This window comes from Rattus norvegicus, chromosome 18 (genome assembly GCF_036323735.1).
Source record: "Rattus norvegicus strain BN/NHsdMcwi chromosome 18, GRCr8, whole genome shotgun sequence".
Classification (NCBI taxonomy): Eukaryota; Metazoa; Chordata; class Mammalia; order Rodentia; family Muridae; genus Rattus; species Rattus norvegicus.
The window spans coordinates 34,778,371-34,793,589 of NC_086036.1; the positions used below are offsets into that span (position 1 = coordinate 34,778,371).

General features: G+C 36.4%; 1 protein-coding gene across 10 annotated transcripts in view; it reads left to right on the top strand.

The window, feature by feature from the left end:
• Positions 1 to 15,219, top strand: part of Tcerg1 (transcription elongation regulator 1) — a 60,884-nt gene that overhangs the window by 21,813 nt on the left and 23,852 nt on the right. For 9 of the 10 annotated variants that reach the window (XR_361332.5, XR_005496033.2, XM_006254673.5 and 6 more), the window contains 5 exons: positions 742 to 942; positions 1,417 to 1,529; positions 2,500 to 2,588; positions 13,595 to 13,755; positions 15,125 to 15,181. Coding sequence is in view for 8 of the 10 variants with exons in the window: in XM_006254673.5 (XP_006254735.1) it covers positions 742 to 942; positions 1,417 to 1,529; positions 2,500 to 2,588; positions 13,595 to 13,755; positions 15,125 to 15,181 (621 nt within the window). In the remaining 2 variants the exon portion in view is untranslated. Of the gene's footprint in view, positions 1 to 741; positions 943 to 1,405; positions 1,530 to 2,499; positions 2,589 to 13,594; positions 13,756 to 15,124; positions 15,182 to 15,219 lie in introns of those variants that run through there. The other variant, XM_039096855.2, reaches the window with a different exon arrangement.

The following is a 15,219-nucleotide window of genomic DNA, read 5'->3' on the forward strand; positions in this document are numbered from 1 at the left end:
GTAATAAGTGTAAACAACTTCATTCTCATATTCATAACATTTAATTTTATTTTTGATGTATGTTTTTAAGTTAAATATAAAATGTCATTTCCATGTGTAAAATGATGTGGTTACACTTGCATGCAAGTGACTATGTGTGTGTGTGTGTGTGTGTGATATTTGTATATAGCATACATTTGCATTTTAAAGTTACCAGAGTAAGACTACCTGGATTCTAGGATTTTGTTTTGGATTCTGTTTGGATTCTTGTATCCTTATATTAACAGTATTTATAAAAAAAACAAAAATTGTGGCTTGTCTTTTAAAAATAGATCAGCCTTTTTGAGGAAAAGGGTAATCTGATAGTCCACATATTTACCATTTGGAGTTGGTAATAGTTGTTTTGCTTTAAAACTAAGAATTTTAATTCTGACCCCTTTAAGTATTTTACAAGTTGGAAATAATTTTGGGTTAGGAATTACACCCAGTGACTGTTATCATCATGATAGTTAGACATTGTCATAGAGCACACCTAAACTTTTGACTGTTCTTAAGGTATTTTTTGGATTCAATTTTGTATCCATTTGAATTTAGACATTAGAATCAGAAATCCAGGGAAGTAGAATCAATACTTATATCTCACCTTTCACATACTATTCTTGTTCCAAGTATTTATTAATATTTACTAGGAAGATTTAGCTTGTGGTTTTATTTTATGTCATGTCTTAATACTTAGGCCTAACTTTTTATTATTTTTTCTAGGTGTATTACCAGGAATGGCCCCTCCTATAGTACCCATGATACATCCCCAGGTTGCTATTGCAGCTTCACCTGCTACCTTAGCTGGAGCCACCGCAGTTTCTGAGTGGACTGAATATAAAACAGCAGATGGGAAGACGTACTATTATAATAATAGAACACTTGAATCAACGTGGGAAAAGCCCCAAGAACTGAAGGAAAAAGGTATAGTTGTTTTGTGACTCAGGACGAATTATGAACTACATAATAAGTAGAATGCTATTTGAAATTTGTACTTTGTAAGCTAAAAAATAGTTTTAAAATATTCATGTATATTAACACATTTTTCAGCTATAGTGTTATGTTGTTGTTATGGAGGTTTATGATACTAATAACAAAATTTAGGTCTTTGGAACCTAGTATGTGGTAGACTCAATGTTCTATGTTGTGAATTCCTGCTTCTCAACAGTTCAGTATTATGGATGGTTGCTGCACATGGTATAGGTAACTTGCGAATATGTTCTCTTGAAGTCAGCAGGTTAGAGAGTTTTCTAGTTATATTAGTGACAGTACCAAGAAGGGCATTTTATATTTATGGTTAACATTTAGAAATAGAACATTTCAACTGCTTATTTCGTAGAAATTCTTTTAAAAAATACAGATAAACTGTTGAATGACATCATCTTAGTTTTTTAACAGAAAAATTAGATGAGAAGATTAAAGAACCAATTAAGGAGGCATCTGAAGAGCCATTGCCAATGGAGACAGAGGAGGAAGATCCTAAGGAAGAACCTATAAAGGAGATAAAGGAGGTAAAAGGCCAAGGCAGCTAAACTGGGGCCACCCTGAGTTTCCTGGCAGGGTTTACACAGAACCAAACATGTATTTGCCCTATATTAAAAGAGTTGTAAATTTGGCCTCTAAAAGTTTAAAGTTCTAATAATTTTTCCTTTGGAAGTTTCATTCATTTTTTTAAAGGTAATTTCTGTTTTTAATACTTTTTCTTTGAAAGTTTCATTAATTTTTTTGGTGTATTTTTAATTTTTTTTATTTTAAAGTAAATGTGTGTGTGTGTATTTTCATTGAATGTGTTTGTGGGTACCCCTCCACTGGGGCTTTAGTTATAGGCAGTTATGAATTGCTTTTTATGGGAACTGAGAACTGAAGTCAGGTACCCAAGAAGATCAGTGTACACCTCTTACAGCTGAGCCATCTCTCCAGCTCTTTCCTTTTTATACTTTGTCAAGGTCAGGATCTTGGGCTAGAGATTGGACCTCATCTGTAAATTCTTGGCTTGTAGACTAGTTTGAGTAAAGTTGTACATCTTACTAGTTGGGTGTATTTCATCTGCCCTCTCCACGGTCCTGTCTTAAGTTTAGAATGGTCCTTTTGTGACCCTTGAGTTCTGAGTTTTGGGAGCTGCTTTTATTCTCTAGGATGACAGTGGTAGCCATGTTTCAGTACTGCAGAAGTTAGCAGAAGAGAGAACCCATGTTAAAGGGAGAGGAGGTCTAATTTCTCCACTCTCGTTCTTTCAGTCGCAGGTGCATAGCTAGTCTGTCTAAGATAGGGCCAGTTGTTGATGCTTGTTTCTGCTGATGTGTGATTCAGCTTTTTAATGTAGGGCAAGGATGTAGGATTTTTGAGAAATTCCTACTCAGAATCTACTCTTGGAGTTCTTCCAAGAGATCTTGGGTTGGTTTTCGTTTGAGGTATTTGCAGTGACAATTTATTTCTTATTTGTCTTGTGTTATTAATTAAATATAATATTACTTCCCTTAGGAACCCAAAGAAGAAGAGATGACTGAAGAAGAAAAGGCTGCCCAGAAGGCAAAGCCAGTAGCTACTACTCCTATTCCTGGTACTCCATGGTATGTACTTATCTGACCAATTTTATTTCTTTTTTTATTATACTTGATTGTTTAAATGACATTTCTGTAGGAAGAAAAGAGATTTGTAAAAGTATGGGTCAGATACATTTTTTAACTATTAGATATTTTGATTCTTGTTAGGGTGTTTAGACTTAGAATTCAATTGCCATAAGTATTTTTTATAATTATCACATAAAAATCTTCCCTTCATGGTTCCGTACTGATATTGTTTGAACTACTGTGAGATCTCGAACCTGCTTCTTGTTTAATGTTTTAAATTTATTTATGTGTAAGTATAAACATGCATATGTAGGCTCACACTGTGATTATTACAGAACTCTGGAAATAGGACTTTTTCTTCACATAGGAGAATCTGCTTGTCTTTTCTTCTTGGGTTGGTTTTTCCATTCTTCCTCTGTTCCATTAGTGTCTCTTCTATTACTTCTCTTGCTTATTTAACCCTTACCCACTACGTATACACTGATTGCTTTGCTCTTGTTTTGCTACTTTTGTTCCTTTCCCTCTTTGCCTTCCCCAAATGCCATTTTTTTCCAGTAGTGGCCCTGCCTCTCTGTTAAAAACCATGTACGTGAGGTAATGTTGAGTAGATACCTTTGTTTCAGCATTATTTACAAAATGACAAGCAGGTCTTGAATTTGATCAGATAGAAATTTTATCTTTTGAGTTTCCTCAAAAGGCTTCTAGTTGTTGGTGTATATGAGTGATGTTAGTAGCTGATACTGATGATCAGATCAGTTATTGATAGCTAGATCAGTGGTTTTCAATCAGCAGTAATCCTCAGTGGACAGAACTGCAAAATGTTGGAGACATTTTTGATTGTTAAAACTTGCAGATTGTTAATAGCTTGTAGTAGAGAAATAGCGGTTGTGTTCAATACCTTACCATGCACAGCTCCCTATGTATAGAAGTTATATGCCCAGCATGTTATTAGTGCAAGGAGGCAAATCCCTAGACTAGATTCTATAAGTTATTAAGGGTTGATAGTGCTATGTCCTTGTATTAACCCTTTTTTACTTTATTAACTGAAGTATCTTTGGAGAGATATCCTCCTCAGCATTGGTATCTTAAAGGGATAGATTGTATTAGAAAGGACCCAGAATAGTTGATTTAAATGTCTTTATGTTTCTGTCTGGTAGAGGGATTATCTTCACTGATGTTCCATTGTCCTATTTCTGACTTTCGTAAGATTCATTCTTGGTCTTCTGATGATTCTTTCATATTCTTCTTTTTTCTGTTGTGACAAGATGTTGAGGCTTGTCTTATGTATTTCCAGTTTGAGACTCAGTCGGTTTTTCAAGGAGATGTTTCTTTTTGTGAGAAGTTGCTTTTATAGGTCACAGTGTTGAAAACGGGTAGTGCTGCTATTGAATTCTTACTAGTTTAAAAGACTGTAGTGGATTTAGATGGAAGACACATATTTAAAGGTACAGTTAAAACTTCATGCTATTTTGTGCCATTGAGGCTTACTGACACTGCCATTTTTCTGAACTACATCATCTCACATGACTTTTTCAATGATTACTATTTGCATTTCTTACACAGGTTACAATATCAGCACTAAACTGCCTCTAATGTAATTGCTAAGGCTGTTGAAACTGTTCTCTAGTTATTTTTATGTGTAGGGTATGTCACCAAGGGTTGTAGTAAAAATGTGTTTTAAAGATCCTACGTGTAGTTTTCTGTGAATGTATTTCACTGACTTGATAAACTCATTTAAAAGTAATTATATAAGATATGCGTCTGATATAATTTCAGTTATGAAAATAGTCTAGTTAATATCCAGGCTTTCCTAAGTTTGATTTCTCTGTGTTCGTGAACAGTTGAGCAGCTTCACACCTGTTCTGTTTGGGTTTTCAGGTTTCACACATGGAGCTGTCCATAGAGTAGCTTCATGTTCTTTTAGACTTTGTGTAATTATTGCTTCTTTCTTTTTTCTGTTCTGGACCACTTGTAATTTGTATGTCTAGATGTTTGGATCTAGTCTTTACTCTAAGCCCTTAACTGTTTTTTTTTTTTTTTTTTTTTTTTTTTAGATTTATTTCTTCATTTAATGTATGTCTATACTGTAGCTGTCCTCAGACACACCAGAAGAGGGCATCAGACCCCATTACAGATGGTTGTGAGCCACCATGTGGTTGCTGGGAATTGAACTCCGGCCCTCTGGAAGAGCAGCCAGTGCTCTTAGCCGCTGAGCCATCTCTCTAGCCCTTCTTATGATTTTTATCTTTAGGTTTTTCATCATTGACCTAACTTAGGTAGTGAGTTTCTTTTTTCTTAAGGAGGGGTAGAGGAAGGCTGAAGATGTCTTCCCCTTCTGGTATCCTCAGCAGGGCCGATTTCAAAAGCAGAGCAGTGAGTGAGGAGGGTGTGTGCGTGTGTGACTTCCCCACCATCATAGTCTGCTCCAACTCTCCTTTGCATCATCCATCAGCAGTTTAAGGAATCCCTTCAGTCAGGGCTTCTCAACCGTGGGTTGTGACCTCTTTGGGGTTGCATATGAGATAATCCTTCATATCAGAAATCTACATTATGGTTCATAACTAGCAAAATTACAGATGAAATAGTAACGAAAATAATTTTATGGCTAGGGGTCACAACAATGTGAGGAACTGTATTAAAGGGTCACAGCATTTGGAAGGCTGAGAACCTCTGCCCTAAGTGGATTGTCACTACAGGCTGCAGCTGGCCATCTATCTCACCCACTCCTAGTCCCAGCCCTTTGGGCCACTCAACACATACATGTCTTACATACCACCTTTCTGGCCTCCCTGTTGCTAAGTAACAGTAATGACCATCTTAATTCTATCCAGAATATCAGCTTAGAATGTCTTATAATAAAACTGTATGAACTGTCTGTGGTTTTACACTTTGATCCTTTAAAGGGCCTTTATTATTTAATTTATGCATATTATGCCACTCAACTGATCTTCTAAATTAGGTATATATTTTAGTTTTTTCTACCTGGTCCTATACCTTTGTTATCAGTGTAGATAGGCTGTTATTTACCCACTTGGTTCTCTCACACTCTTAGTTCTGTAAGCCTAGATGGTAGCAGGCTCTAGGTTGCTGCCAGAGTGCCTGTTTGAAGCTTTTGTGTTTTTGTCAAACAGTGTTTTACAAACAGGAACATTCAGTACTTCCATAAATAAATAGTCAGCATTACCTTCGCATGAGATCAGCATTGCTCTGCTTGACTGCCCTGCTCTGCACCTGTTCACTGTGCTGGTGTGGTGCCCAGAGTTGAAGCAGGTCTGAGGGTCACTTCTGCTTAAAAGAGATGTTTAGTTGGAAATTGGGAGTGGAGGGGAAGGCTGCCATGTTTCATGATCATATGTAACAAGCAGTCTGGAAAGTTATTAAAAAACAATTCATTTAAAGAGTATATAATAAAGGTGTATGAAGTTTAAAATTATAGAATTTGACCTGTACCAAACTTCTCTTGTGTAGTACATGTAAAAGACTAAGACCTACTCTCTTGTATTTGGTGTATCTTGTGGGTGTGTGAGGAATATTATTTAACATTTAACATATTTAGAAATACTTATTTTTATGTTTTTTCACTAAATTTGTCTTAGAAATAATCAGTTTTAGAATATGTAAAGTAGCAATTGTATTACAATGCATACTTTTTCTACAGGGGATTGGTAAGGTTTTTTCTTCTTTGTTTCCTTCCTTTCCTCCCTCCTCTGTGTTTGCCAGTTTGTGTTTTGTTCCTTTTTTGCCCATCTGTTTGTCCCTGGCATTATAAAAAAAACTACCTTTGGGTTCATTTGTTGATGAACATACTCAACTGTTTTTGTTGTGTTGATTCCTAGATGTGAAAAAGCTGAGTCAAGTGGTAGTAGCTATTTAAAGTTTTGGTAGCTAGAGTTCGGAGGACTTAAAGGATTCTGCCAGTTTTCTCAGACAGCGGCCTTGAGCTCACCAGCTGTTTATACCAATGTTGTGAAATTTAATTCCGTAATTTAACAAAGGGATGTTTATGTATTTACTTTCTGTTTGTTTTTAAGACAAGGTACCCTCCTTTCTAGCTCAGTCTTTAGACTCAAGATTTGGCTTTAGACTCAAGGTTTTTCTGTCTTAGTCTTTTGGGTAATAGGATTGTAGTCATTGTCACGGTGGTCGACTGGGATACTGTACTCTTAGAATGCTGTTGAAGTTGAACTGATTTCATATTTACTAGCCATATTCCTTTTTACAGTCTTTGCTAATTTGGGGGTGGGGATTGCTTGGTGTTAAAAAGTAATGTATTGTCTTTTTTGTATATTGCTATTTAACCCTTTTGCTTTTACATGTATCCAGTTTACCTAAATCTGTTTTATTCTGGTAACTTGTGTAAATTTTATATTTACTGTTAGTTGAGTATTTAGTGGTAGATTACTTACTGAGAAGTGTGTGAGGATCTGGGTCATATCCCTAGCACCATAGAACTAATAATTGTATTTATTTCATCTGGTTTTAAAGTGGGTGTTTTGCCTACATGTATGACTGCACCACGTGCCTGCCTTGTACCCATGGAGGCCAGAAGAGTGCATTCTGATCTCTTGGAACTAGAGTTACAGACAGACAGATGTGATTTTGATTCACTATGTGGTTGCTGAAAATTGAACTTGGGTCATCTAGAAGAGCAGTCTTAATAGCTGACTTATTCCTCCAGCCTCAGAATTAATATTTTGATGAGGCCAAGTTAATTGATCTTTTTTATTTCTAATAAGGTCAAATTGGAAGTCCTGTATTCTTATTCTCTAGGAACCAATGAGTTTTTGGTTCTAAGTTTTGAAAGTTCTTATATACACATTTTTAAGGTCACAGACTTACTGTAACTTTTCCATTGACTTATTAAAGTTGTGGTATAATTTAGCTTATAGTTATTTAAATAGTCCTGTACTATTGTGGACAGTGATGACTGCCTTTTTTCCCCATGCTTTATTATTAATCTATGGCTTTTTGTTTTTTCAAGTCAGGCTGACCTTGAACTTGTTGTATAGCTGAGCGAGATCATGAGCTCCTACTTCCCAAGTACTGGACCATTTCTCCTGGTCCTGTGGGTTTAACTTAGTAAATACTTTCATAGGTAAAGGGAGGCGTCTGCTACCAGGCTCCATGACTTGGGTTGGATCTCTGGAACCCACATGGTAGAAGGAGAGAACAGACTCCCAGAAGTAACTTCCCCTATCCCCACATATACATTTAAGCAGACATGTAATAGAAAAGCTTTTTGAGTTTATCTTTGGGTTGGTTTTTTTCTTTTAATTTACTGAAAATTGCATAGAGCCTTTCTGTTTTCTTATTGTTCGTTTTTATTCTCAATATTTTGTTATGGCAAGTTTGAAATTTGCAAATATGTTGAGAATTCTTCAATATGAATTTATGCAGTGTATACATAATGACCATTGAGCTTATGCAGTTTTATGTTGAGTTTATACAGCATGTGCATAGTGACTATCAAGATTCTATAGTTTTACATTGAGTATATGTGTGCAAGTGACCACTGAGAGTCTCTACTTCTTTGCTGAGTATATACAGTATGTATAGTGACCACTGAGAGTCTCTACTTCTCTGTTGAGTATATACAGTATGTATAGTGACCACTGAGAATCTCTACTTCTCTGTTGAGTATATATAGTGTGTATAGTGACCACTGAGAGTCTCTAGTTCTCTGTTGAGTATATACAGTGTGTATAGTGACCACTGAGAGTCTCTAGTTCTTACTTGGCCATATTTGCTTTAACCTACCTGTCATTCAGTCCATTGGTCTTTATTTATACATTGAAAGTTATTATATACCTCATTTCTTAGTACTATAGAAGAATTTTTTGTGTTTCTTGGTTAATTCTGAGGTTCTCTGGCAGCTTCTCTGTGATAATGCACATATGTCATTCCTGTCTTGACTGTAGAGTAATGGAAGAGAGAAGCTTGGTGTGATGTTGTTTGCATATAATCTTAGTACATTAAGCAAGAGGTTCATGAGTTTGAGAGCAGCCTTAGCTACATAGAAGGAAAGTTAGGGAGAATAACATCATCTTTCCTGATTCATAAACATAATTTATGATGAAAAGATTGCCAGTTTAGGCCTTAAATATCAGAACAGTGTTCACTGTAGAATTGGACATGATTTGCTAGACATAGTCCTAGACATTATGATATTGTTTACTACTGTACATATGCCATAGATGTCAGAGGACAACTTTTCAGGGTCCTCTAGGATTACTTGAAACTGTCACCTGCAAATAAAAATGCTTTTCATCTATGAGTTTCATTAATTTTTCTCCTTTACTGATCCTCCTATAGAAAAAGGAAAATGGGAGAGCTTGCCTTCCTCCCTCCCTGTACCGGCGACGAGCATGCGTCTTAGTCTTTTTCCTTTGGAAATAGGGTCTTATTCTGTACACCAGCCAGGCCTCAAACTCGCAAGAGTTCTGCTGCTGTCTGTTCCCTAGTGCTGGGATTAAGGTGTACATCACCTCTCTTTCCCGCCTTTCGTCCCTTCCCTTTTCTTTTTCTTTCCTTCCTGACCTTATGCATGCTAAAATCTCTCAACTACTGAGCCACATCTGCCGTGACCAATTCAGTTTTTTATTTTCAGATGTTAGCTGTAGGTTTCTCAGGAGCCTTTATCAGCTTTAAAAGGTTTTCTTGTTTTAGTAATTTTTTTTTTTTTTTTGGTTCTTTTTTTTCGGAGCTGGGGACCGAACCCAGGGCCTTGCGCTTCCTAGGTAAGCGCTCTACCACTGAGCTAAATCCCCAGCCCCTTGTTTTAGTAATTTAAAAAACAAATCTGATTCTTTTCACCCACAACATCCCATTTTTGGGAGGAGGTTTCTCTGTAGCCTTGGCTGTCCTGGAACTCACTGTGTAGACCAGGGTGGTCTCTAGCCTCCAAGTGCTGCAATTAAAGGCATGTGCCACCATTGCCTGACTCCTCGTTTTTTTTTTTTTAAATGATGGGTTACTGGGGACTTGAACACTGCAATGCAGTCTTTGCATTTCCTGGATAAAAGTTGCTTGTATGTCCCTTACTAGGATGTCCTTTGCATTCGCAATGCAATCTGCATTGATTGACGTTATACTCTTTTGTTTTATGTTAAGTTCTTAGGTCATTAACATAACTTTTTTTTTAATTAATTTGAGTATTTCTTATTTACATTTCGAGTGTTATTCCCTTTCCTGGTTTCCGGGCCAACATCCCCCTAACCCCTCCATTTCTCTATGGGTGTTCCCCTTCCCATCCTCCCCCCATTGCCGCTCTCCCCCCAACAATCATGTTCACTGGGGGTTCAGTCTTAGCAGGACCCAGGGCTTCCCCTTCCACTGGTGCTCTTACTAGGCTATTCATTGCTACCTATGAGGTCGGAGCCCAGGGTCAGTCCATGTATAGTCTTTGGGTAGTGGCTTAGTCCCTGGAAGCTCTGGTTGCTTGGCATTGTTGTTCATATGGGGTCTCGGGCCCCTTCAAGCTCTTCCAGTCCTTTCTCTGATTCCTTTAATGGGGGTCCCATTCTCAGTACAGTGGTTTAATGATGGCATTCGCCTATGTATTTGCTGTATTCTGGCTGTGTCTCTCAGGAGAGATCTACATCCGGTTCCTGTCGGCCTGCACTTCTTTGCTTCATCCATCTTGTCCAATTGGGTGACTGTATATGTATGGGCCACATGTGGGGCAGGCTCTGAATGGGTGTTCCTTCTGCCTCTGTTCTAAACTTTGCCTCCCTATTCCCTGCCAAGGGTATTCTTGTTCCCCTTTTAAAGAAGGAGTGAAGCATTCACATTTTGATCATCTGTCTTGAGTTTCATTTGTTCTAGGCATCTAGGGTAATTCAAGCATTTGAACTAATAGCCACTTATCAATGAGTGCATACCATGTGTGTTTTTCTGTGATTGGGTTACCTCAGGATGATATTTTCCAGTTCTAACCATTTGCCTATAACATAACTTTTGAAACCAGGATTCCTTTCTAGTGTTTGTCCATCATGCCAACTTTAATATAGTTTGTTTGTTCTTGACTGTTTTTTTGAGGCCCTGTTGGTAAGCTTGTCCACGTTTTATAATTGTTACATCTTGTTTTAATCTTTGAACTCTCCTTCTCTCATATTCTTTGTCTCGAAGCTTGCTTTATTTATAGTTAAAGCCCAGCCATCCTTTTCTACTTTGTTTGGTGGTGTATATTCTTCGGTTTTTTTATTTTATATTTTGAGGCAGGTCTCTGGCTCTCCTAAAACTAACTCAATTTGTAGATCAGGCTGGCCTTGAACTCACTGGGATGCACCTCTCTACGTCTTATGAATGAAAAAAGAGAAAGGAAACACAAATAATGAGAGGGCTTGACTGCTCCTAGGTGTGGTGGAAGAGAACAGTTTATTGTAAATAAAAGGGAAAACATAGCCTGAGGCAGGGATGTCTGGGAGATTCTGGAGTGGACATGACCCTGAGCCATGAAAGAGAAGGGAGAAGAGAGGGAAGAGCCAAACCAAGAGGCCAGAAGGGTTAAGGGTAGTTGAAAAAAACCAGGTAAACAAAATTATATAAGGAAGAGCACCCCAGCTCCTGGGAGAAACTGGTGGCCAGGTCAGCTTTGATAGGTTAAATGGACGCCTCCATTTGTCCCAGGGTTTGAGATTTAACATCCTGAGTGCAGGGATTAAGTGTGAGTACCAGCACACCCAACTCTATTTTTCTATTTATTATGGCTTTTTTTTTTTTTTTTAAGATTTACTTATTTATTTCACATATGTGGGTACACTGTTGCTGACTTCAGACACACCAGAAGAGGGCATCAGATCCCATTACAGATGGTTGTGAGCCACTGTGGTTGCTGGGAATTGAACTCAGGACCTTTGCAAGAATAGCCAGTGCTCTTAACCACTGAACCATCTTTCCAGCCCATGGCTTTATATACTATATATATATTTTTAAAGTAGAATAATTATTTTATTTAATAGACTTTATATTTTTATATTTCAACATTACTATGGTTTTATATTTAAAGTGTTCCTTAGAAACAGCTTATAATGTAATGTTTTTATCTACTCTGTTTTTGCTTTTATTGATGTTTTTCAACCATAGTAGTTTTAGCCTATTAACAGTTAGTGTAAGTTTTAATAGTGTTGGGTTTGAAATATAATTACTTACTGTTTGTTTTTTTCTAGCCTTTTCCTCTCTTCTATCGTAATTTCAGTTTATTTAATTTCTTTAGCATTCTGCTTAATTTATTGACTTTTTTAGGACATCTCTTGTCATCAGTTGTTACTTTAGGAATTATAATATTCATACCTAGTCTCCATTTTGTTTAAATTGAATGTATTATTGTATGTATAAACCTGCTGCTGGACAGGCCCCTTTAAACCTGTACTGTACACACTGACTAATGTCCTAGTTATCCTATACATCACTTCTGTATGCATTAAAATTCCAAAGACAGAATTTCAAAAAACCTAAGAAGAAAAAAATTTTTATATTTACCATTTGTTGTGTTTTATTTATTGCTAAAGATGTGGGTTTTGTTGAGTTATTTCAGCATGGAGAACATTCTTCTTAGACTGATCTTCTGGATTGGAACCTCTTAGCTTCTCTTCATCTGAAAATACTTTTCCCCCTTTTGGTTCTGCAGGATGTGAAGTTCTGGTTGGTAATTCTTTTTTCCAGATCTTTTCTTGCTAAGGAATAAAATTGCCTCATATAAGTTTTGCCATTCCCCTCCCCAGTCCCTGGTTGCTCCTAGGATTTTTGTCCTTTATTTTTTATTCACAGCTGCTCCTAGTCATAAAGTCTAGGCTGGTTTTCTTGGAGTTATTTTTTATGGGGTTTACTAAGCTGTACTTCATACAACAAACTGAGAATTAGTCTGCTGTTATGCCTTTGGAAAAATTTGTGTGGGAGTGTTTTATCTTCCTGTATGTCTATGTACTATGTGCCCAGGCAGGCCAGAAGAAAGCACTGGATCCACTGAGAAAGGCGTTACAGTATGAGCTGTTATGTGGGTACTGGGCATTGAACCAGGTGCCTTTGCAAGAACCTCAGTGCTCTTTATGCAGAGCTATCTAACCCTAAGATCAGCTATTTTAAGTTTCTAAATTTTCTGTTTATCTTTTAAATTTTTTTCTATTCTGAAAACTGCCGTCTTTTGATTAACTTCAGATGTGTGTGTGTTTTAATCTCATGATTGAAAACATAGCTTTTGCTTTGTATTCTTTGACTATTTCAACATAGGATCCTTTGTTCATTTCAGTATCTAGCTTACTTTGAGCGTGGCAGTGTTGATAATTTCTGATTGTCTGAACTTGTGAAGGGTCGAGAATGGCCATTTCCTTCCCTATAGTTGCCTCTGTAAATTTTGACTCAGTGTACTTTTATATATTTAATGTTAAACTTACAACTAATTTTCATACACTTGTTTTTTTTTTGTTATACCTTTAGTTTTCTTATTGTAAAAATAGGACAAGTTGGGGGTTGGGGATTTAGCTCAGTGGTAGAGAGCTTGCCTAGCAAACGCAAGGCCCTGGGTTCAGTCCCCAGCTCTGAAAAAAAAAAAAAAAAAACGGAAAAAAAAAAATAGGACAAGTGGACTGCAGTGGTTTATGGGGTTTTAGTGCAGTCCTTTATTTAAATTTTACATATTCTATAATTAGGTCATGTTTTTATTTAAGAAAGAACAACTTATTAGGTACTATGGTTTGCTTTTTAAGCTGTAGAGTTATTAATAGTGTTTTTTTGTTGCCTTTGAACTTATACTTTAAATAGCTTAAAATTTTAGTGCTGTATCAGATTGGGTGTACTGAATTCAGTTCCTAGGCATTTTAAACTCCATTCACAAATGAATTTGCATTTCTGGTAGTCATTCATCTCTTGTTCTGAAAGCTGTTATAAAAACTATTATTAATTAGGACCTATCATTTTCTTACTGGTTGCCTGTCCTTTTGTCCTCTTAGAGTTAATATTAAAGACTAAGCTATCCTTTGTAACACAGGAAAATGGTGTTTTATCTTTAGGTGTGTTGTTTGGACTGGCGATGAGAGGGTCTTCTTTTACAATCCCACCACTCGTCTTTCTATGTGGGACCGACCTGATGATTTAATTGGAAGGGCAGATGTTGACAAAATTATTCAAGAGCCCCCTCATAAAAAAGGATTAGAAGACATGAAGAAACTAAGTAAGTTTTAAATTAGGAATTCATCCTCTGAATTTAACCCCCTTTCACTATTTGATGGATAGTATAAAGGCCATTTAAAACATTTAATTTTAAAAAATAGACTGTTATTCTGGTTTGGATACAATAAGAAATGAAAATTAAGGAATTCGGATATAGTTTTATTTTTTAAAACATCCTTGACTTACTAGTTTGAGATGCTGGAACTGTGCGATGCTTAGCTCATATTTTCAGTGAGTCTGAGATGCTGTTGGGTTGATGCTTACTAATGCTGCTGAAACCCTTAGCCTTTCACCTCCTTTTGTACTAGTGATAGAGTTTGCACTAATCAAACTATGCAGTATTTTTATATTTTCTAAAATTTCAATCTACATTTGCAAAATTTTATAAAACTATAAAAAATCAATTCTGTAGGATGTGGTGACAGATACTTTTAATCTCAGCATTTGGGAGGTAGAGGCAGGTTGATCTGTGAATCCAGTCCAGTCTGGTCTTCGTATTGAGTTTCAGATCAGCAAGGATATATATCTATATCTATAGATATAGATATAGATACCTGTCAACCAGAAAAACAAAAAATTTTTGAACTAGATAATAGCTTTCTTCTTGAATATAGAAATCCTTAGTTTTTAAGGCAGACATTTTAAAATGTACTGCCTCTTCTGATAGTATTTCAGAATACTGGGTACAAACATTTGTGTATAATTTTTGTTTAATTCTTGATGGAAATTTTACTCAATTTTGTATTATGTTTGTTCAGTGTTTTATTTAGTTTTTAATGGAACTCATGTATAATGTGGAAATGTGATAAATCATTTAACATTTCTAATGTGACATCTTGATACAGTCTTTAAAGTGAGCAAGAAATTTAATGGAGCATGCACATGTGCACATGTGGTTCCGGCGTTTGTTCTTTTAAGCACTTTGTAGATCATGTAGCTGACTTTCTGGTGCTGTTGCTTTGTATGATATTGTATGATGACAATACTTTATAGTCATAGTAAACAGTGCCAAGAAAGCATGTGATTTGCTTTTGGACTGTTTTGGGACATTTTCTTTATATTTGAGTAAAATTCATTATATAAGCATTCCTTCTTTAAAAATGTTCTATGAGTTATGAATTGGGAGTTTTATTTATTGGTAAAGTTAAAACTAGGAAGTTTTACTTGTACATTTTAAAGGTAAGGGCTGGGCAGGAGACCTGAAACCAAATTGATACTACATTTTGAAGGGATGATAAAAATAAAGAATTGTCATCATACTTGGCTTAGTGTCTGATTAAAGAGTAACTGTTTGGTAGATATTTTGTTCAGAAAGCTTGTGAATATGTGTGTGTAACTGTTGATAACAGTGTTTGAAATGTCTTTGCTAGGGCACCCGGCTCCGACAATGCTGTCCATCCAAAAGTGGCAGTTCTCGATGAGTGCAAGTGAGTGACACAACTGTCAATGGCAGCTTTTTCATGCA